Source organism: Pezoporus wallicus, unplaced genomic scaffold, assembly GCF_028554395.1.
Source record: "Pezoporus wallicus isolate ANWC-B61680 ecotype Strahan unplaced genomic scaffold, APGP_CSIRO_Pwel_v1 contig_8805, whole genome shotgun sequence".
In the NCBI taxonomy this organism is placed as follows: domain Eukaryota; kingdom Metazoa; phylum Chordata; class Aves; order Psittaciformes; family Psittacidae; genus Pezoporus; species Pezoporus wallicus.
In genome coordinates, this window is record NW_026637668.1 from 873,717 (window position 1) to 897,421 (window position 23,705).

Genomic DNA, 23,705 nt, shown 5'->3' on the forward strand with positions numbered 1-23,705 from the left:
ATTAGCTCCGGGGTTTGATTGAAAGACCAAGATGAAATGTCTTATACTGTGATTTTTTTGATGTAGTTAAAACAAGGAGAGGGTTCCAAAAGGCGGTGAGCTACATTTCAGTTGGGAATGAAGATCGTATGGCACTATTTTCCTTACTCATAGTCTGCATTAATGTTACCTAGAAAAAATGTTACTTAAAACATAAAAAATCCCGGGGTAGCAACATATTAAATGTGGACTCCTTAATCCTACAGGGAGAATTTTCTCTAGCACGATGCTACTTACATTTTATTCTGTTGGCAATAATAGCTGAACATATGTGCTGGTTCAGGTGTTGGGGGGGAAGCGATAGCAGTTAATGGTTGCCTGTAAAATTTCACAGTCAAATGTAAGGTTAAGTATAATTTGATCATCGTGCTACTTGACAAATGTTAAAAGCTAGGTGTTGACGTCTTATTTCAGAGTGTGTTTTAAACTGTTGATTGCATTGGTACAATACAGTCCAAGAGCTTTTCGGCCAAAATTATTACAAGGGCCTGCAGGGCCAGGCCAAGGGGAATGGCTTTAACCTGCCCGAGGGGAGACTGAGATGAGCTCTTAGGCAGAAGCTCTTCCCTGTGAGGGTGCTGAGGCGCTGGCACAGGGTGCCCAGAGAAGCTGTGGCTGCCCCATCCCTGGCAGTGTTCAAGGCCAGGTTGGACACAGGGGCTTGGAGCAAGCTGCTCCAGTGGAAGGGGTCCCTGCCCGTGGCAGGGGTTGGGACTGGATGAGCTTTAAGGTCCAACACAACTAGGTCCAACACAAACTAGGCTGTGGTTCTATGTTTCCCCATAGATACATGTGTGTGTGTTCTTAGGTAAAGGGATTATTATTTCCTAAAGAGCACCGCTTTTACATTCTCTAGTATTTTGAAGAATGATATAAATTGCTTGTCTGGTAACTGTTGCCTTTCTTAAGAAAAACTGTTAATACAGAGGAAGCATTCATACCCATTGCCTATAGCTGCCAAAGAAATAACTTTCATTAAATGCTGGTTATACGATCCATAGGAGTTACTGATGTTCAGGTTGAAACTTAGATATACGGTCAGTAATTACGCAAACCCATAAAAAATTGTGAAGAGCTGCAGAAAAGGTCAGTAGCGACATTTGGAAGGAGAAGGAGCAGAGCAAGGTGTGTGTGAGATGTGCTAGCATTTTCTGTACTAATTTAATTGCTGCAGCTAAACAGAACTACTTTATTGAATAAGCATCCAACTGTGAACTTACGGTTAGTGCAACATGCTTATAATCTTGTCTCAAACATTTCTACATGCCAGGAAGCACCAGACCGTGCCCTCAATTTATACGTGTTGATTGCATTGTGTCCTGGTTCCTACATCAAGATTCCTAATTAAACTGGTGTCTTATTATTTTTTAATACACTGGGTTTCATGTCTGAACTGCAGAAAAAAAAACAACAATAGGCTCTCAAAACTTACATTAACTCACTGTAAATTGCACATAACGTGTAATAATACACACATTTCTCAGTGGCACTATGTGTAACTGTAGTGGTGTTGGCTATGTCTATTGGAACATCAAAGACCCAGAGGTACTGGAGGTATCTGCAGAGTGGTTTCTTGTTCTTGCTATGATACATCTTCTAAATATGGGTACAGGCAACCACTTTTCAAGGTAATTCCCCAGCACTGCCTCCTGCTGTGCCAAGGTATGAAAAGCAAAGGAAAACCAGGCTTTAGAGGTCTTCCAAGATCACCTCTGCCATCTGAACAAGGGCACACTCACGATGCTGGTCATCACTCCTGGCAGTTGTTGGACCCACCCCCCTTGATCCATGGTGACCCTCCACCATTACAGTCATTTTATAGTCATACTTCTTTCCTGTGTCAGTAACTTTTCCTGTGTATTGAAACCAAATATTTTCTTACTTCAGCTGAAGCCAGTTTCCATCCGTCATAGTCTCCATGGGAAGAAGAAAGAGCAGGGTTTCTCAGGAGTAAGGAGAAATCAGATCTGGGCAGAGGGAGGGAAGGGCAGTGCCATGGTGAAGTGATTGTATCCAAGTTCATAAAAGCTTCTCCTGAAACAGCAAGGGAAATGATCCAAATGAGTTACTTCACATAGCAATACACACGTGCTTGCACTGCCATTGTCAACAGCAGTGGTGATCAGGTGGCCAAGCTGCTGGGACAGGGACCCTTCCACCACCATTTTACCATGGGGATTTCATGGTGTCTGACACCTGAGCAGCACTCATACTGCTGAAGTGAGTCTAGCTGAACAGTTTCTGTACGCACTTCTTCCTTCAGCTTTAGCAAGCTTTACTTTCTTTGCCTTCCCCCCCCCCCCCCCTTTATTGCATTTTTCTTTTTCTCAAACATACATAGGAGCCTGGATGTGAACTTCTTAATCTCAACCTCTCTGCACCCATGGTTAGAGGGAAGGTACCATTCAGTGCAGGCACCTGATGGGAGCTGGGTTAGCAGTGCTGCAGGTCTGGCTGCTGGCACTCACTTGGATGCGCTCCCCTGTGCATGAGCATGGCCCCAGCTGCAGCCCAAAACCTCCTTCAGGAGGTGCATTTGTTATCCTGCCTGGAATGAAATCCTCCTGAAGCAGACAAGGTTTGGGCTGCATCTCCCTGGCACTGAGTCTCACTGGAGTTTCCTGTGTTTCCCATGGTCACGGCTGGTGCTGTTTCTGGAGTCCTTATCTTCAGTAACTCACATGGCTTTGAGTGTGAAAACTGCTTGGGTTGTCTGCAGTTCACAGAGCTCGGTATCTCTGCTAAGCTCAGCACTGTCATTTTATTGACTAAGAAGTGGTATTTTAATGTATTTGGATACGTGACAGGTTTCTGCTAAGTTTTAGCTCAATAGCTTTGCCTGGCCTACCAAGTTTGACATTTCTAGGAAGATAGGGACTCTCCAGGGAAATTCTCTTTGAGTCCACAGTTTCAGCTGTTGTCCAATTACCTAAGAAAGATTTTATTATTTGATCTCTCAAATACTGGCCTGCAAAGCAAATCCAACTCCAATTTGCATGGTTCTGTGCTATGACTCAGCCAGACAGGCTGCTCTACACCAAACAAAATACCAACAAATGTATATAACTATACATATAAAAACCAACACAAAACCTCTTGTGCTGATTAGGATCCTGTTCAAAGGCTGCTGCAGTCGGTCAGAGAACATTTACTGATTTAACGAGGTTGGCATCAAGCCCAATGTCTCCTGTAGACATCACAGTGCAGAGAATTGGTACCATGGACCTGATTTTTCATTGGAGGCCACCCTTCCAGTCTTGCCCCTGGAGGGACAGTCATTGTCCTGAGCTGTTCTTTTCCTCCATGCCTCAGGATGGACAGGGAACAGATCTGTAATCCATCCAAAGTTCAGAACTCAGCACCTTCAATTCTTTTATTCATACAAAATAAGACAAATGGCCAAATCCTCCATTTTATGTAAGTTGTAATAATTCTTTTAGATGTTGGGTTTCAGATCTTTCCCTATGGATGCCAACTGCTGCTCCAGGTCGCAATTACTGAGAGTTAAGGGTAAATTTTCTCTTAAATCCATTTTCCAGCTAGAGGTTTATTATGAGTTATATGGCAATAAGAGACTGTGATTGGACAAGGTAGAAATACCCCATCTGAGCAAAGCCAGGAACGTGTGTATCTGCTTGACATTTAGGAGAAACGTTAAAGGCCTGAGGGTGTATCTGTGTTTCAGGGGGGAAAAACCAAGCCAAAGCACCAGTAATCTTTGCTTTGGGTCCTTAATGAAGTTGCCTTTATGTTATGTTGAGTTACATTTGTGTTGTTATATCCTCCAATTGTGCAATTATAACCATAGCTAACAATGTTCAGACACATCTTTCTGAGCTGATAAATCAGAGTGCTTGAAGCACATCTAGAAGTATGACTAAACGTTCATCTTGGGGCTCAGTTCATTATGATGATGATGCATTCAAGGTCATCCATGGAACTTAACTGCTGAAGGCAGCTGCTGCCCACGTCCTGATCAGGGTGGGGAGCTCTTCTTGGGCTCATTCTTCCTCCCCAGGGGTAGAAAACCTTGGAGAAAAATGTAAAATCCAAAGAATACCGCACTTAACAAATGGGATGGAAGCTAGATGTGCGATAACATAATGAGATAAATACATTCCACAATTCTGGAGCATTGTAGAATGCCTTGGCCTTGGCCTCAGATATTTTGCAGAATGGAGGAGGAGGTTCATAAGGGGGTGAGAAGGATGAAAGAAAGAAGGGAAACAAAGGATGAGAAAATTCCTATGTCAAGAGACTGAAGGTGATTACTGTCAGTCTTCTAAAGGAAAAGAGACATTGAAGTATTGGGTTATCCAGAGAAGGTGTATTAGGAAGTTTCCTCATAAAACAAGCCCAAGAGAGCTTTGACTTACACTAATCAGTGGCAAATTCTAAACTTAATGCAAAGCACTTTGTTAAACTATTATTAAGTGTATAAGTTATCTTCATGAGAAGCTGTTAAAACCAAAGCTCCTCAGGCTTTAAAAAGGAATTATCTATTGATCAGTGAATGTCATGGTATCCATTTTAAACCCAAGATTTCAGTATTTACACTGAAGGTCCAACAGGTTGGAAAACGCTGTAACTGAGAAGTATAGAAATTCCAGGCTATTTAACAGAAGCAGTTGCTTGAAAGCAAGCAAAGTTTCTTTGAAAACCTGTGTGCTCCTATCATGTCAAGTGTCCTCTTAATATAGAGATTACCAAAAAAACATAGAGCTGGAGATGGTGTCCACAGCTTGTATTTAGCTTTCCCTGAGAGCTGCTGCATGTTCCTGAGCATCTGAACAGTTGGTGAACTGAAGCAAATGAGACAGAAGAAAATAATTCTTTTTTTGGCAGAAAGAAAGCTAAAAGTAGATGTAGAGCTTTCAGAATGAGAGGGTTTTCAGTGAGCCCACACTGCAAACACTAATTAACCTCTGAACTTAACCACATAAGTCACAAAATGCTGAGGTATTTAAATAAGCATCTAAAATAGAGAACTCGGTGTTATCCTTCCACCTACAGGTTGGTACGTTGAGAGTTTGATTGGATTTTAAATAATAAATGGAGTCTAAAAGCTTCCTTTTCTCAGAGCTTTTCCAAACCTCAGGCAAAACCCATTAGCGTCAGATGCTTAGATAGTGCTGGCAATATTAGAAAAACTCCATGAGAAAGACTCAAGATGAATTTTTCAGAAACACACTTTTTTCCCCAAAGATATTATCCCAGGTAACAAAGCTGATATCTTGACTTCAAAATGTCCTGCTATGGAGCATCTACAACAGTGATCTAAATGTCACTGTGGTAAGATGCTGGTACTGTTATAGACAATTCTCTTCTAAATTGGCCTGCAAAAAGATATCCAGAGTTTTAGACTAGGAAGGATTTAGATTTACTAACATTACTCAAAGGTAAACCACAGACTGAGAACTTGGTCATTTAAATCCTGTCCATTTATTCAGTTTAAACGTTATTTGGAGAAAAAGAATCAAATGTTTACATTATTGGGATGTGAGGAAGAAAGCAACAAATCTCATGAAGTAACCACATTGGAAACTAAGACAATCCCAGTATAGCAGCTGCTATTTATCACAAACCCAGTATGTGCAGCTTTTATTTATCTATCCAATGAAATGTACATCCTCACCAGCCTCTTTTCTTGGCTAAGGCTGCTGCTGAGCTTCCCAGAGAGCTTTGAGCATGAGAAAATGCCTGTCAGGCAGAAGAAACTTTGGAATCAGGATCCAACAATGCTTTATCTAAATCAATAGACTTTAATGTTTTTAAAACCATGATTTTGCAGCCAAAGGAAGTTCTGTGCATGTCTTTATGTTCTTCAGCAAGGTTCTTCAGCTAGAGTTGGGCTTAAAAAGTAGTTTCCTGGTAATATCAAAGCAGTATATTGTATAAAGTATGTTTGGTATAAAATAGAACTTTAATGACTAAGTCATTGGCATTTTGAAGCAAAATAGATCTTTTTTGCAACCTGACAAAATGCTTTCCCTAAATGCAGATTTCTAGATGAAGGTGTAATGTGAAAAAAGGACTAAAGTTTCCCTGCACTATTTGTCACCATCCTGCCTCAGTTTCAGTGTGTCACCCGTCAGTCCCACAGTTCTCCTAAAAGAATTTTGCAGCCAGTCTGGTTTTGCTTCCTAATGAAAGACTCATTCCTGACCTTTCAGCATTTGCTCTCAAGCAGCAGTCGCTGCTCCTGGGCTCTGTAAATTATTGGTCCACAGTTCGATGTGTGACCTGAGCAGACCAGCATCTTCAAAACATGCCTGGGTTGGTGCAAGAAAGGAAGCTCAGCTCTTTATGGTCTCTGTCAATAGCTGCTATAAAAAATACCCTAAAAGCTGCATTGCTTTGAATACAGTTCTCAGGACTGAAAGCATCAATTCCCTGTTTGTATTTGTTTTTTTTCCTGGAACTTTTCTTACACTTTAGAAGTCATAGAAGGTAGAACCACAGACAGGTTTGTGTTGGAAGGACCTTAAAACTCACCCAGTTCCAACCCGCCTCCACTAGAGCAGATTACTCCAAGCCCCATCCAACTTGGCTTTGAACATCTCATAATAACTGTTTTAATGATATAGCTAAGGATGAAGCTGGTCCAAAAATCAGTGGGTATGAATTTGCCATGCATACCCCAGGCTGAGAGAGGAGGATTTCTAACCCTTACACAGCTGGTTCTGCATCAGTCTTCAATACAGAGCGGAGGGGCACATAATCAAAATTATCTTGGCAGTGAAGCTTAGCAGTTTATCACAGGGATTTGTCCTCAGTGTTCAGGAAATGAACCAAAAGCCTCTGGGCTGCTCTGCACAAAAATCAAGTCAGAAAACAAGATGCAGCTCTTGCATAAAATTCCCTTTCTGCTGTTCCAATGAACACCTCAGTGAAAGCTAAGCAAACCCAGTTTCACCCAGGGATTTAGTGCTGGCTTGATTTTATTATCCTGTGTAACTAGTGGGGTGTGTGGTTGGCATTAATGAAAACAAGTGCCCTGGGTCTAACCCTGCTTCACATCCTCTTCTCAGAGACTCACACTTCTAGATGTCTTTCAGGTGCTTTTTATTGATTTCTGTGTAAGAACAGCATCCCTGTTTGTGCAGATGCAGATTTATTTCTTTTTCAATACGTTAGAAGCAGCCAGTTTGTTTTATGTGTAATCAAAGCAGTGAGAAGGGTCAGCATCAGCATCCTCAGCACTGCAGAGCAGCTGCAAGCAGGGGCCAGGCCAGGGCTAGCCCAGCCAGGTTTAGGTGGCCTTGGTTATCGAGAAGAACAGAGAAGATATTTCTATTTCCAGAAACACTGTGTTCAGCTCTTGCATGTTAACATGATGTTTATAATATGCTGATAGCAGTTCATCTGTGCAGCAAGACTCCGAGCTGCAGCGGGACACTTCCCTTAACGACTTGTGCTGATCCTGCATTGGAAGCAGGAGCAGAGAAGCCCATCTGACCTCAGCAGGGACTCTTCGTTGGTTCGGGTGGGATCTTCCGAGGCAGGATCCCAACACAGAAATAATAGCTAATCTAGTATTTCAGATTCCACTGCCTTGAACAGGGAGAAGCTATCGAGCCTGACAACAGCTCTCGCAGCCTGATAGACCCAAATCCCTTGCGGGAGATGATAAGTGAATCTGTTTAGAAGCACATTTTGTTATTTTAGCCTGCTGATGTGTGTGCTTGGAGATTCTATTTTCTTGTAGGCTATTTGCAGCAGACTTCTGTTCCTTGATCTCAGCTTTTAATAGCTCCCCAGGCAATAAATGCGTTTCCTTCCTCTGAGGGTTGGCACAACGACTTGCGCTGTAGATTAGCCGGGCGGTTTTCGCCTCCTGTTCTACCTGTTTTCCAACACACTTCTGTACCAAATGAAAAGCAGTTGTACTTCTCCGTGACTCATTTGTAACTGGAATAGTCCACATTCTGGTTCACCTTTGTGTTCCTCTCTTGTTTCCTCTGACTTGTAGCATTACGTGGCGCTCTATTTCTCTTGGTAGTGCAACCTTGCAATGTGCTCCTCCTTAAACTCTGCACAGAGATGTTGCAGACGTAGCTGCAGCCTCAATTAAGTCTCCTTTTACAGGAATTGTAGACGGTTTATGAGGTTCATCATGACATTGGCACATTTCACCGTGTAATTTATAGAGATTTGTAATGATTCATTTGATAGGCATTGTCTGTGGATTTCAGTTCATCAGGGATCGGCAGAACTCTAATTACACAGTAATTATTAAATAACTTATTCACAAATTGCTGTGCCAGTGAAAGCAAATATCAGAGCAGTTGAGCAGCATCGAGTCCTTCGAGGCGTGTGCTATATACATATGAGGACTGCAGAGCTGGGGGTGTTTGCTCTAAACACGTTAGTAATGGATAGATCAAGCAGGAATGTCTATAAGTGAGGATGAGACTGCTGTGGTAGGAATTGTCTCAGCCTCTATTCCCAGGCGGCTTTCCTTCACCTGGGAACCCCAGGTTCATCTGGAGGTGGTTAGGTCAGGAACCCAGCCTGCAGGAGTCCCCGTGTCAGTGAAATGCTGGTCTGAAAGTAAAACTGAAACAGGGGTAGAAAATGAGGAGTAAGAGGTGGTTCCAGACAGAGACCCCCTCATCCCATCCCAGTAGCTGTACAGTACCAAAGCACAGAAGGGTCACAAAGAGGCCCAGGGAGTACAATGAAGGCTGAATAGGTCAGGATTTGAAATCCCTGTTTTCACAGTTCCAGGGGAGGCCACGGAGCTGCTGCGAGGGCTGGAGCAGCTCTGCTCTGGAGCCAGGCTGAGAGAGCTGGGCTGGGGCAGCCTGGAGAAGAGAAGGCTCCTGAAGGGGAGACCTGAGAGCAGCTCCAGTGCCTGAAGGGGCTGCAGGAAAGCTGGGGAGGGGCTTGGGACAAGGGATGTAGGGACAGGCCAAGGGGAATGGCTTGAACCTGCCCGAGGGGAGACTGAGATGAGCTCTTAGGCAGAAGCTCTTCCCTGTGAGGGTGCTGAGGCGCTGGCACAGGGTGCCCAGAGAAGCTGTGGCTGCCCCATCCCTGGCAGTGTCCAAGGCCAGGTTGGACACAGGGGCTTGGAGCAAGCTGCTCTAGTGGAAGGTGTCCCTGCCTGTGGCAGGGGTTGGAGCTGGAGGAGCTTTGAGGTCCCTTCCAACCCACACCAGGCTGGGATTCTACGTTAACAGTGAATCCAGCCTTGTGTGGGATGACTGAAACCACTGCTGATGGACAGAGTTTTAAGTTACTGCAGTGAGGAAGGGGTCTTTTGGGAGATTCCCCTGCATCCAAGCTATCTTTATGGGAGTTGTGTGTATTCAGAGGTAGGAGAAAATGAACAAACCTGCCTATGACCACAGACCTGCCAAAGCATTTGTTTAACACTATCAGTAGTTGCAAGCATAGCAGTATGCACACAGGAAGGAGGTAGTGCTGTGGTGTGCGTCATATTGCTTCTCTAATGTATATTTTGCCTTATTTACACTCAGAAATATAGTGACAGTTGTGCAGATCTAAAGAGTGACCTCTGAGAACAAGAATATCGTTACTGGGAGTCAGAGCAATGCTAATCATATGTTTCTGAACAGCAAAAATGCTAACAGAGTTTTAGACCTCCATTATTCATAAGCTTCCTATTTATACATATGAATGAAAGACCAAGCCAAAAGGATGCAGACTACTTTGTCTCTTTTTCTTCGGTTTCTTACGGTCTCAAGAGCTGTAAAAATCATTAAAACAGCAATTTTGTCTGGAAAAGTTGGAGATAAGGGCTAATAAACAAATACTGTTTATCCTTTTTAATGCTGTAATTTGAACAACTGAATGAAAACATTGAATTTTGTGTAACTTTTGTGATGTAGATGTGATTAAAATGTTGGTAGGAGACAGGAACTCGGTAGGTTTCTCTGCTTGCGTCACCCTGGTTCTGTCGCCTGAGGCTCAGAGAGCACCCAGTGGCACAGCCAAGGGAAAGGTGACTGGGCAGAGGCCACCTCAGACCTTTGGCATCAGCAGAAGGTTGTGTTCAGTCAGTACCTGACAACTGGGCTGTCTGTCGCTTCCATTTCTATGTCTATTTTAGAATTGAGTTCCATGACTCTGGTCTGTGAACCCGCTGCGGAACAGGCGGGGAAGGGTTCATTAAGCATTTAGAGATCACTTTCAGACAACTCCTAAAATGTTCTTTCTCTTCCCATTCCTTTTCCTCTGCTCAGTTTAATTATAAGACATGCAGTTTGTTTTATATGGAACGGTTTGAACCTGCCCAAGGGGAGACTGAGCTGAGCTCTTAGGCAGAAGCTCTTCCCTGTGAGGGTGCTGAGGCGCTGGCACAGGGTGCCCAGAGAAGCTGTGGCTGCCCCATCCCTGGCAGTGTTCAAGGCCAGGTTGGACACAGGGGCTTGGAGCAAGCTGCTCTAGTGGAAGGGGTCCCTGCCCGTGGCAGGGGTTGGAGCTGGAGGAGCTTTGAGGTCCCTTCCAACCCAAACCAGTCTGTGGTTATATTATCTGTTTTGATTGCTTGACTTTCCTTTTAGCCCTGTAAATATCCCATGTGTCACATGGGCCAGATGCTGACATTTACGTATTGACAGGCAAACCACAACCAAGTTTAAAGGGGCACTAAAGCAGCACAGGGACAGGTTAGGTTACAACAGGAAGCTTCCAAAAAACTCCCCTTAACTTAGCGTGGTTAAAACAACATCGCTTCTTTCCCTCTTTGGCAGACAGTCTCATGTGGGTCTGGCTGCAGCTGCTCATTGGGTAACTGAGAAGCTTCCAGTGTACAGGGGAAGGGAATTTCATAAATCCTATCTTCAGCAGTGCTTCTTGATAAACACTATAGGAAAAACACTGTGGAGGGTTTCATAAACAGGTCCTCAACAAGGCTGCAGATTGCACGTGCCTTTTATTATCTTTCATTTCTGATAATACTCAGCAGTGTCTTGTAACTGGATACACAGCGCTGAGAGAAACGAATTCGGTTTGACATCAAACGAGCCCCATTGATGCACCTTAGAAGGCAAAAGTGCTGTCTGAGGTTTGGAAGCTATTACTGTGTTTCCTAAACTGCAGAGGGTGTTCCCTATGCTGGAAACTGGGTGCTTTAGAAACCTCCTGCATCTGAAAGGGCTTCCTTGAAAAAACCCATCCTGATGTGTCCTTACATGGAGTGAGTAACGCGTTCCTGGCAGTGGGGTGGCCAGATTGTTTTGATGCCTGTGGCGTTTCAGGAGCAGAGCAGGGACTGCTGACTGGGTACTGCTGGTCTCTTCCCCTTCTGGAAGCGTCTCTAAATCCAGAGCATCCTTTTGCTCTCTGGTGCCATGTTTGCTGCTCTGCCCCTCTCCCACATCCAGAGGCTGTGGTCAGCCCTATGCACTCAGGGTGCGTGTGGGACTCACCATAGAACAAGATATTTCTACCTGGGTTTGGAGTTCTTTGCCTTTTCTTGGCTTCTTTCCATGTGTAACCTTCCTCATCTCCAAAGAAACCACCCATGACCACGTTTTCTTTGCAGTTAATGAATTAATTCCTTTTGCTGAGCTCAGGTAAGTGGCCCTTTGCATGGTTTGTTTTACATTTGCCTCTCAGACTTGCCTTATGGGGGTTTCTTCAGCCACACCTTGCATGGGACCACAGAAGGCTGCGTGTGCTGAGGGTCATTCTGAAACCTGTAAAGATTCCAGCCTTCCAATTGATTTTCCAGATCTGAAAGGATCTGGAAAATCAATTATTTGCATTTCTTTTCATTCCTTGACATTCCTTGCACTTTACTTCTTCATTTTTTGACAGATCGGTGCTTGTAATTACTTGTGCAACTATGTACTGGTGATGGGACCTTGAACCAGTGGGTGTATTTTTGTGATGCTCAAAGAACACACTGCAATACGAGGGGCAGAGATTCCTGATATATTCCTTTCCTCAGTAGTCAGGCATTCCTGAGAAAAGTAAAGGCTTGAGCACAGACCAACACATTACAGATGTGAAATTGTGACCATAGAATGGTTACGGTCGGAAAGGACCTGCTAGTTCCAGTTCTAGTTGTGCTAGTGGGGAGAGAAATTGCATCCTCTTACTGGCAAGAATATCAAATGCGGGACCTTTATTTTAAACATGATTTGAAAGGTTATAGTGGAAATAAATTTTTGCTTGTTAGTGGTTCGCACACACCCCCATTAAATTAAATTTAAAGCAGTTTTTTCACACTATAAAACAGTTGATCCTACATAAACCGTGATGATTCATTCTGGAACTTTTTAAAATTACATAAATAAAAAACCTTTCGTGGACTCCAGATTAAAACAATGGGCTATTTTAGCATCTTTCTTCCTTTTTTTATAAGAAAATCAGATTCCACTAGAATTTTAAGTAAAACTTAAATTTATCCCATTATTTTCTCTGTGCCAGCTAAGAACATGCGTGGTGCTCAGGCTGGTGCTGCACAGAAATACCTTTCATCAGGCTTCTTTTGCAAGAGTGATGCTAAAAGGTGTCACTGATGTGGCTTTCTACACGCCTCAAAATATTAGAGTATTTACTTAAAAAGTAAATCAAGTCAACCCAAAGTCCCATAGGTGTAGAGCAGTGAGTAAACTGCCTGGCCATGTCAGGTCCCCGACTTCAAACTGATAATGATGTATCTTTATAATGCCTCGGAGACATTGAGCTGTTAATTCCATCCTGTAACAGAAGAACAAACCATTTAAATAAAACAAACCATTACTAAGCACTTACAGTGTAATAACTCAAACCTGTACAAGAGCTCAAATTGTAATTGCAAAATACTAATGGGGAGTGAAAGGCACAGAATAAATCAAGGTCCTGTCTCTGCCCAACCCACTCGCAGTTTCCATCCAGAAGATTTATTATCAGCAATGTTTTTCCCTTTACCATTGCACTAAAGCAGTCTCTGGTTTACCTAGGCTGAAAGCTCTCCATTTCAGAATAAATCATTAATCTTTAACTAAGATGATAAAGCCCAGTAGAGATTAGATTGAATAAACCTGGCTAATTACCACAGACCAAAAATGAAAATAGTTAAGAAAGGGGGGTGTTTCAATTAATTAATGTGTTAGTATTTCATTGCCAGTTGTATTTTGGACCAGTTATTGATTTCTCCAATACATGAAAATCTAAATGTTATTACAGCAAAATCTCAATATTTTACTTTAGTAAAATACTATAGGGGCAGGAAAATTACTGTAGGGCCAGGCCAAGGGGAATGGCTTTAACCTGCCCGAGGGGAGACTGAGATGAGCTCTTAGGCAGAAGCTCTTCCCTGTGAGGGTGCTGAGGTGCTGGCACAGGGTGCCCAGAGAAGCTGTGGCTGCCCCATCCCTGGCAGTGTTCAAGGCCAGGTTGGACACAGGGGCTTTGAGCAAGCTGCTCCAGTGGAAGGGGTCCCTGCATGGGGCAGGGGTTGGAGCTGGAGGAGCTTTGAGGTCCCTTCCCACCCAAACCAGTCTGGGGTTCTGTGATTCCACTGATGCAGACTCTCACAGTTTAACTTCAAACCAGGACTGAAGCAGAACCAGCTTTTTGTGTTCTTCTGTTACAAAACGCCCTCTTTACCCTCTGTAAACATGTCTGTCTGTCTACAGTGTGCTTCAACACAGATGTAGAAATTGCATTCGTGTAGACACATCATTACTGATAGTGGGTAAGCACCTACCCCCCTCCTATAGTAAAATACCCCATAAAGTTGTGATTTCTCTGATGCAGCATATGTAAATGCCATTCGTTAGTAAATGTAAATATTTAATGCTATCTTTTCAAATCATATCTATTTATCTTAAGAAAACTCCTGGGATTTTAAACTGAATATAAATGGGGAAACTGTTTAGCCTGGTGGTGGTGAATACCTGCAAAATGCAAGAGTAAACTAGCGTAACGTTAGAAAGAAAACAGTGGAACATGCACCAGTGCTATGGCTTTGTCAGATTGTGTATCTTTTGTTGACTGTGTATCTGACTCCTCAGTCTCCCTAAGTGAACACTATGGAGAATAAGTTTCTGTGCTCTTGTGTGTGTCATGTCCCAAAATGAGAGTTTAAGAAACATAGGCTCTAGCTAAAGGCAACGCGGGCTGGTTCCAGTAGTCATTTCACACTGGGGATCGAAATACCCGAAGAATGGCAGAAACTGATGTTAGCTGAGGGCTACAGAACCCAATTAAAACATGTCCTAGTTTCTGTTTGTCATTGTTACTGTGAAATAGCTTGGACTTTCTGTCGCCTTAATAGTGAAGAGTACAAAGAATTAAATTACCCCTCAGACTCGTGCAACATTGCTTTTCGTTCTGAAAAACAGAATCTGACTCATGATAAGGAATAGGTTTTGTTTTAAAAACTCGATCGTCCTAACAGTATCGATTGCACCGACCGAAACAGTCCATTTGGGGCCAGTTGCAGAGTGATAAAACCAGCTCTCTTTGTAATAACAAAATGCGTTTGTAGCTTTGAATTCTCTAATGGTCCCAGTGCTGGTGCTGAGCTCCTGCTGGGCCCGGGCTCCAGAGAACTGGAAAGAGCATTGTCTTTTTTGTATTGCCAAAGAATTACCCTGTCCTGATGGATTGAAATGGTCTCTAGGGGCACTAACATCCCCTGTGAATGACAGACAAACCTTGCTGGCTGGCTCCAGCATCAGCAGAAACATGCTCCCACACCTGGAGCTGAGCAGCATGGGGAGAGGGAGCAGCCTGCATCAGGGCAGGATGCCGGCAAGTGGGAATAGGGCTGGAAAGCCACTGTCTGCTCTTTGCCTTGCTATGGGGCTGTACTGGACTGCTCCTGTGTTGATGAAGTCTGCATTCTGTGATGTGTGGTTTTTGAAGACTTTGATCTGCAGAGGATATCCTTAGAGTCTTCATACACTGGGAAATATATATATATTTTAAATATTGCTAATATGAAATTAACGGAAATATTTAATCCCCATCCCTGGCAGTGTTCAAGGCCAGGTTGGACACAGGGGCTTGGAGCAAGCTGCTCCAGTGGAATGGGTCCCTGCCCATGGCAGGGGTTGGAGCTGGAGGAGCTTTAAGGTCCCTTCCAAGACAAACTGCTCTGTGATTCCAATTTAGAGCAGAACTGTGCTTCAGAAATCAGATCCACAGACACTTTATTTTCTGTTCTGTTGAAGAAGTTCATTTTTACCCATCTTGACAGACTAAGAATGTCAAGGTCTGAGTCCAGTTGTTTGACCTGTCTTGTCATTTCAAATCTATTATTAGAAAAATTAGTACATTGCCTTGATAAACTGCAGAGGGAGAAGCAGCAGATGAAGACTGAGGGATTTGGCAAGGTACCAGTGACAGGAAAGCTGTCAGAAGTCCTGTCTATTGTTTCAGGTAACACACAGAGATCTGACGTGTGCGCGCAGGGGAAGAAAGGGGAATGGGGCTAAATAATGAGCATTCTTCTCTCATTGTGTTTGTGCCAGGACGAGGCATGGCAAAAAGAGAGAGAATGAGGAGAATGAAGGTGAACTTCTGTGGTCCCATGGCTTTCCACATTTCTCAAGCTGTATCTTCACATTGCCTTCTCCTTCTTGGATGTAATAAATCTGGACTAAAGTCCTGTCAGGATGTGAGCTCTGGCTCTGAGGGGCTGTGTTAGAGACCCTCACCCCCAGCCCAGGCTGTGCTGTGCACATAATAAATCATCTTGCAGTACCACAGAGGTTTCATTCCTACGTCTTCCTTGAGCACTGTCAGCAAGTTTGAGTTTTACCAACTTTCTATTTTGATGAATCTCACCTCAGACTTGCACTGTGGGAAAGCTGGCAGCATGTGCAAGCACAGGCTGGCATTTTGGGGGGTTTTTCTCTTTCCTCCATCAGCAGACCTCTCGGTAAGACTGAAATGTGTTGTAACTGGAAGCATCACGCACCGGTTTGAGCTCTGTTGCATGTCTGAACTCTCGCAGGGTGCAGCTTAATATTGAAATTGTGGTACCGAAGTAGTAAATCCCACACTAGAAAGGGTATTCTGGAAAACAGTGATCAAACTCTTCTGTGAGAGACACCGTAACAGTTATATTTCCATGTAATGACACTGAGCTGTGGGTGTGAGTCGCCTTACTCCATCCCAAATGGATGATGGAGTCAAGACTGCAGTAGTGGATAAGGAAATGTGACTTCCTTAGGGTGAGGGACTGGACATAACTCACGTTAGCACTGAAGTAATCCAGTACCAGCAGTAACAATGCATCCATCACTGTCATGTCTGCACCTTTTTAAGTGGAAAGACAGGAAAACTATATATAGCATGTATACCTTGGGCAAGTGTGTGTCTGCTCTTGGTGGGTTTGGGAGATGGGGTTTGCATGGTTTTATCTGAGAGTCAGAGGCTTACAGGCTGGTTTTCTGCAGGCAGAAGGCTGAACCAACGTGTTGTTCACTTTGTCTGGGGTTTTAACATTCTCCTGGGGGGAAAAAAGGTTGTTTTGTGCTGTTAAGAGGCTGGGACTGGGAGGACGCCTGGGTCAGTGAATCTAATCCCCTTATACCGCAGGCTGCTCCGTCATGTAATCCCTTCCATAAACTAATCGAGTTTCCTCCTCTAAGGAGTTGGTTTTCCTTTGTATGAGCTCTGAGGAGGACAGCCAGACTATAAAGGCTGCAGACCCACTTTGGATTTCTGAATGCATTCATGCTCAGTTTATACCCATTAGTTCATGCAAACAGGGGCTGATGAATTACTTGGCTCCTTAATCATATACTAGGAAATTTTCTAGGCAAATAATTACAAGTAATTGGGCTCTAGTAAAGTAATAGCCAGCTTTAATTTACTTGTTTATTTTTACCTGCCTGTATCCTTTAATAAGCTCCTTCCAGATCATATTTTTCTAAAGCCTTGAATGCCATGAAGTTGTATCTCTGTGTGCTTACCCTCCTCAAACACACCTTTCATTCTCAGTCCCGCTGTACCTGCTGTCTTCCTCTTCCCCTCAATTTACTGTTGATTTGTAACTTCATGTGCAAATGCATTTAAATCCCTCTGACCTGAGTATCCTGAGCTGATTGAATTTTCCTTTGACTTTGGTCTGGCAATTTCCATTCCCATTTTGTTCTCCAGAATGTTATCTTTTAAGCTTTTACTGAATATATTATAAACATATATATATATTTTTAGGTCCATGCTTAATTTCTCTACCCTGTCTTTGTGAGCAGGGCTGCTTTCATTCTCCTTAAGGTATCTATGGGGTGTTTTGCAGCAGGTTTCCACGGTTTCCTTCCCAAGGTGCTGTACACCTGGGTACAGCTTGGCAGCTCCCACTTCATCCCAGCCCAGCTGGGTTTCCCAGCCATTGCTTCTGGTTAACAAATCCCTTTTGTTCTGTGTGTTTCCTCCTTGTGTTGTAGCCTTTCATGGGGTGGTTTCCCATTCTGTTAACAGGTTTTCTCTGCAAGCTTTTTTCTACCTGCAATCAGAAAGGACTTTCTAGATACTATCTCTTTCCTTCTGGTAAAGGCAACGTTAAATGTCCTTGACATGAGACTGCACCTCCTTGTCCCAGCTGTCTTTAATAGCTTATGTTCTCCAAAGGTTTCTCTTGAGGATTAGAGCAGGAGTAACAAGTCTGTGGGGTTTAATCATGCGCTTTATTTAAACTCAATCAATGGCTGATCTCTAATGCCAGATTACTTCCAGCAGCTGGCTCTAGTGCACACTCACCACCACTGATCAAAGCTGATTTTAGAAAAACATTAGTTTTTTTCTCTTCCCTTGACAGTGCGGTACAGATACCTACACACCTTGGAATCCCAACTGCTCTGGGTTGAAGGGGCAGGGACCCCTTCCACTGGAGCAGCTTGCTCCAAGCCCCTGTGTCCAACCTGGCCTTGAACACTGCCAGGGATGGGGCAGCCACAGCTTCTCTGGGCACCCTGTGCCAGCGCCTCAGCACCCTCACAGGGAAGAGCTTCTGCCTAAGAGCTCATCTCAAGTCTCCCCTCTGGCAGCTTCAAGCCATTCCCCTTGGCCTGTCCCTACATCCCTTGTCCCAAGCCCCTCTCCAGCTTTCCTGCAGCACCTTCAGGCACTGGAGCTTCTCTCAGGTCTCCCCTTCAGGAGCCTTCTCTTCTCCAGGCTGACCCAACCCAGCTCTCTCAGCCTGGCTCCAGAGCAGAGCTGCTCCAGCCCTCGCAGCATCTTTGTGATCACCTTATCCCCCATTTCCCCTCCTTCACCTACACCAAGTCAGGCCGCTACACCAGGACCTGTAGTATTTTTCTGCTTAAAATCTCTCTGGTTTTCGCTATCAAAATCTGACTTTCCAGATAAATAGATTTCCTTGTGTTATCCCAAGAACACTTTTCTCTACCTTTATCAAAGTAATGTTAAGACAGACAGTTTGTTTTACCCATGTCATCTTCTCTTTCTTCTTTGTACTCCATTCCAGCACCAGCGTAGGATGCAGCAGTCTCTTGGAGTGCTCCCTTCCCTCTTCCACCATGGCTTCAGCCGTCACTGCCACCCTGCACTGCTGCCTTTGGTTGCAGTCAACTCCATCCAGAGCTCTTTGCATTGCTTACAGGCAGTTGTGTTATTCCTCCCTGGCCACGCTCAGTGTCAGGCTGTGATTTGTACACCCCTCCTGCCAGCATCACTTAGCTGACTGCTGTTCTCAGCGGCACTACTACTTCTTCCACGCACTTAATCTGTCTTTACTTGCTGTCCTGTCTGTGATCACTTTGTTTTCTTTCTCCTCCTATGCACAGTTGCAGAGATTGACCTTCAGCTTCTCCCAGCCTTCCCCTATTTTCTTCTTAAAGCTGCCTGAGTTAGGGATTCAGCCTTGACCCCAGAGGGCAGCTGCCACTGGTCCTTCAGTGCACCAGCCCTTCTCCTAAAGCTAGCTCCATGACTTCTGCACATTTCAAGTGCCTGGCAGCACCTCTAAAACATCAGGATAGGGTTGGAACTAAATGGTCTTTAAGGTCCCTTCCACCCCTAGCCATCCTATGATTCTCATTCCAGCTTCATCCCAAACCATCGCTGTGAAGTTCTGCTTTCTATGATGACATCTCTGGCAGCATCCCCAGGCATTCACCATGTGGTCAGTCAGGTATAAGGACTACCTTGGTCAGAGGTTTTAGGCATCAGTAGACCTTGACAGGAGTTACCAGTTTCCCATGTATGTTTAGCAGCCAGTGATGCTATGTCACTACCCCTATGCCCAGCATGCTCCTCTTTGTATTTTTTGATCCCATCTTGAATTAAAGCTCTGCTTTAAAATAGCGAGATGCTTTTGGCTCGCACCCACTACACCAGAGGAGTGTTACTGCTATCCCTGGCAGTGTTCAAGGCCAGGTTGGACAGAGCCTTAGGTGACACTGTTTAGTGTGAGGGGGTTGGAACTGGATGATCTTCAGGTCTTTTCCAACACAAACCATTCTGTGATAACAACAAGGATCCTGACGCAGCAATCTGGACAGCACCAGTGCTGTAAAGGGCAGGCTAAGAGGCAGTGTAGACACATTGATTTTCCTCTGCTTTATGAAACAAATCTTAAAGATTCTGCTGAAGGAGAATTCTCCACTGAAGTCACAGCAGTGACACACAATATCCATTTCCCATTATACTAGCATAGGGTTTTCCACCCTTGAAAATTTGAGCAGTCCTGATCTTGAGGGATTGGGGTCCCAGCAAAATGAAGTGCAGATACCAGGATACGACCACTGTTCCCTACACACCTCTGCCTCCCAGTGCCACTAAGAAGTCATTAATGTATTTCAATTTTGATGAACCAGCCTAGTGTGCTTATAGGAAAACCAGCTGGTTTTGTTTTCCCTCCATAGACCTGAACAGTTTAATGAATAAAGATTTGCAGAGAGGTTTAGAACTTGAAATCAGGAATATATCCACCTCCCCCAATTCCTTAACCTAATAATGGATTTCAAAAATGAGATTTTTGCAAGAATTATGCATGATATTACCACCTTCACTCCCAGCCTCAGTGATGCTACGAGGCTGTGATTTTATGCTACCTTAAGCACCTACAATTAAGTCTAAATCCAATGTTCCCAAAAGAGACATGATCCTAGTAAAATCCCTGCTGGTTTGGGTATGGTATTTTGCCTTTTAATTAATTATTGTACTCATAGAGTATATTAATTTACTTCATTGTTGTAAAGAATGTTGTTATTCTGCAGCAAGAGGAACCTTCTCCTTTACAGGAAGCCATAGCAACAAGACAGATTGACTCCTAAATTCAGAAGGAAAAGAGTCTGCAGTAGGGTAGCCAGAAAAATAACTTTTGTCATCGCTGTACAATGCACTTGAAGCAAAGCTGCTAATTAGACATGAGACGCAGGATGTAATTTCTCAGAACATAAAGATTCAGACAAAATTAAAGACTGCAAAATCGAATCCTTATAAAACAGTCATTAAAACACAGAATTGAGGAATTCTTGATAATTCTTTAGTTTTTCTGAGCCTCTTAACACAATTCCTTTTTCTCCTTCTAAAACCTGCTTTGCTTTATGCAGGAGTACAACCTTATTTCATAGCGAGTATCATGGGTGTAGACAGCCAGGAACATTCTGGTGTGCTGCCTTCCTCTTTCTCTTTACTTGAAGCATGAGCAGCACTCCTCGGCCAGGGCCATCGCCAGCAGCTCAGCTCTGCCCTGGCAGGCTCTTCCAGGCCCCCCATGCAATGGGACATCAGCCAGGACCTTCGTTGTGCCTGTCTCCTAAGAAAGCAGATTTGGAGTCTTAAGCAGATGGACTCAAACCCACAGATACATCGCTATGGCTCTTGCACACTTTCCTAACCCAGGTCAATGTAGCAAAGTCCATGTTTACTGAAAGTCAGACATTGCTGAAACCAGTTTAGTTCAGCAGTCTTCACTGTACAGTTATTTCTGTAGCTTTCCGTGATTCTGCTTTATATCTGTTAAATATACTGGGGAAATATTTTTTATAAGAGCGAGTAGGGACAGGCCAAGGGGAACGGCTTTAATCCGAGACTGAGATGAGCTCTTAGGCAGAAGCTCTTCCCTGTGAGGGTGCTGAGGCGCTGGCACAGGGTGCCCAGAGAAGCTGTGGCTGCCCCATCCCTGGCAGTGTTCAAGGCCAGGTTGGACACAGGGGCTTGGAGCAAGCTGCTCTAGTGGAAGGGGTCCCTGCCCGTGGCAGGGGTTGGAGCTGGAGGAACTTTAAGATCCTTTCATCCCAAACCAGGCTGGGATTCTATGATTCTAAAACCCCATTTGCACCGTATCCAGTTAAGTAGAAACTTTGTCTGAAGCACAACACAACACCCAGAAGAATCCTCTACCATCATTTATGTCCTTCACTGACTTTGTGTCAGGCTTGCTGGAAGCAGTCAGCTCCTGCTGCCCTGCACCCCATCACCCAAGCACTATGGCAGGGAGTACAAACCTGGGATGCTCTCTCCACTGCCACATACATAAACTACCCCTGTGCAGGGGCAGGGAACCTTCATATTAGACTTATTACCCTTTTTATGTTCAGGACTGCTCAAGATGTCACCAGCCTTCATGGGTTTTAAATTTCAAAAATGTTGGAGTAATACAATTCCAATTCCGTTGTATTGTAAGTGATGTGGTTTGAATTTATCAGCACCAACGATGTGCTTGTCAAGATGTCAAGTAAATATTTTTTAGATTGGAAGCATCCATCTCTATTATCGGAGTTCTTTGTGTCAGTAAGTTGGTGAAGAAACTTCATAACTTTCTGTTTGGCAAAATATTTGTCTGTTCTTTCACTTAGCATAATTCTGCATCACATTAACCTGAGCAGTAATTGTAGAACTGGACGAGAGAGGAGAATGTGTTCAGCTATTACCCGTACATCCATTGTTGTCAGCTCGCCCACATGGTTTTTCATTAGTTTCTTGTTATAGTCAAGATGTGGTCAATGATCTTTTGAGCTTGGTAATTTTGTTAAACCTTTTTTATTAAGGGTATTGAATGGCTATATTGAGATGGTGCGGGCTCCTGTGCGAGATTGATTGGGACTGGTATTTCATTTTGCATAGCACTATTCAGAGCTAATAAGAAGGCAGAGAATAATGAATTTTAAAGTAAAATTATAATGAAAAGCCACAGGTGATTGTTTCATTAGGCTGGATGCTGGAGAATTGCGCTCTTAACTCTTTCTGCCATTTGTATTGGTTGCCCCAGGTGAAGTAAACATCTTCAAAATGGGTTTGATGGGTTTGAGAAATGTTTTCTTCGGGAAAGGTTCAATAATTAAAAAGATATGCAATTTTAAAAGTTCACTAAAGCACAAAACTATTACTTTTTTCAAAGTTATTACCCTAACTTTTACTCATCAGAGGAAATTACTTTCAGTAAGGAGGGCAAAATGCCCTTCTTCCAGCCAGGCTTTGTTATTCCCAGGCAAAATGGTTCTGATCTTGAAAGCTCCAAGGGCTGCTTTGCCAAGGTGGCAGCAATAATCTGTGTATATTTGGAGTGGGATGGTCCTGATGTTGTATATGGTGACATGGGAGCTGTATATGGTGACATGGGAGCCGTATATGGTGACACGGGAGCTGTATATGGTGACACATGAGTTGTATATGGTGACACATGAGTTGTGTATGGTGAAGATGAGTAATACAGCTGGGAAAAGACAGATGCTAATGTGCAGCTCATGGGCACAGGAGGCTGGTGCATGTTTGTCACCGGCCTGCAATGGCCAGCCCGGTCTCGTGATGAACGTGTCGTGTCTGTTGCATGACTGTTTGCTGTCTCATTCTGTACTTGTCTTCCATGTGTGATTAACTCCCAAATGTTCTTTTTTTTTTTCCTTTTCCCTTTTTGTAGAAATTATTGAGCCTACTACCTCTAGTCCTGTCTCAAGCCCAGGTCAGTATCCACATACATTCACGAAGTATGTCTGGGTACTTCTTCTCAGGGACTCATACCAATGCATTGCCATATCAATAACTGGAATTGATTACAAGCAGCTTTGTTGTGGTGGTGCTGGACTGTCTCCTTCCGTCTTTGTGCATCCATTGGTTTGTCTTTCCCTCCAGGCTCCATATTTTGTTCTCTTCTCAAGTTTCCCCTTTCAGAAAAGCCCTCCCCACATCCCTGTTTTCCTCCATCCAGCCTCTGCCCCAGGGTGATGTACGCAGGGCAATGCAGCCGCGCGGTGCCATTGCTGTGTTTGTTCTTTGTGATAACCTGACCTTGCTCTGGTGTTGCTGTGAACATGAACGTTGGTTTGAGGCTTACAGGCTTCTTGCTGTCTCATCGATGAATGACTCGTAGGATGGATCTAAGACTTCACCATGAGGTGGTTCTCATTTTAGGGTGCCAGAAGGAGTTCCTGGAGAGCTGGAAAGCCTGCCCTTGGCTTGGCAGGCGGTAAGAGGTCCTGACATTGGTGTTGACTTCCCATTTTCTCAGGGCTTCCCATTGCTGCTTCCCAGAGGACACCTCAGTGGAGCTTGCCAGCCTGGCACAGGCTATCAAACAGAGGCTGCCCTGCCCAGAGGTGTTAAAGAATTCCTTCAGTTCAGCCTGTATGTCCCTGCTCATTGCAAGAGGGCTGGAGCAGATGACCTTCGAAGGTCCCTTCCAACCCAAACTGTTCTATGATTCTGTGAATATTCCCAACCATTTCCCAAAGGGGAAGTCATGAATCTAATGTACCATGCTCTAGCTTCCTTTGTTCTACTTTAAA

General features: G+C 44.0%; 1 protein-coding gene across 3 annotated transcripts in view; it reads left to right on the forward strand.

Annotated features, from left to right (window-relative positions):
* The window catches only part of NEGR1 (neuronal growth regulator 1), a 272,951-nt gene that overhangs the window by 220,077 nt on the left and 29,169 nt on the right, over positions 1-23,705 (forward strand). The window contains exon 7 of one of the 3 annotated variants that reach the window (XM_057407170.1): positions 22,841-23,253. The exons of 1 other annotated variant lie outside the window; for it this stretch is intronic. In XM_057407170.1, coding sequence (XP_057263153.1) covers positions 22,841-23,145 — 305 coding nt within the window. In that variant the 3' untranslated portion in view covers positions 23,146-23,253. Of the gene's footprint in view, positions 1-22,840; positions 23,254-23,705 lie in introns of those variants that run through there. One more of the 3 variants, XM_057407172.1, reaches the window with a different exon arrangement.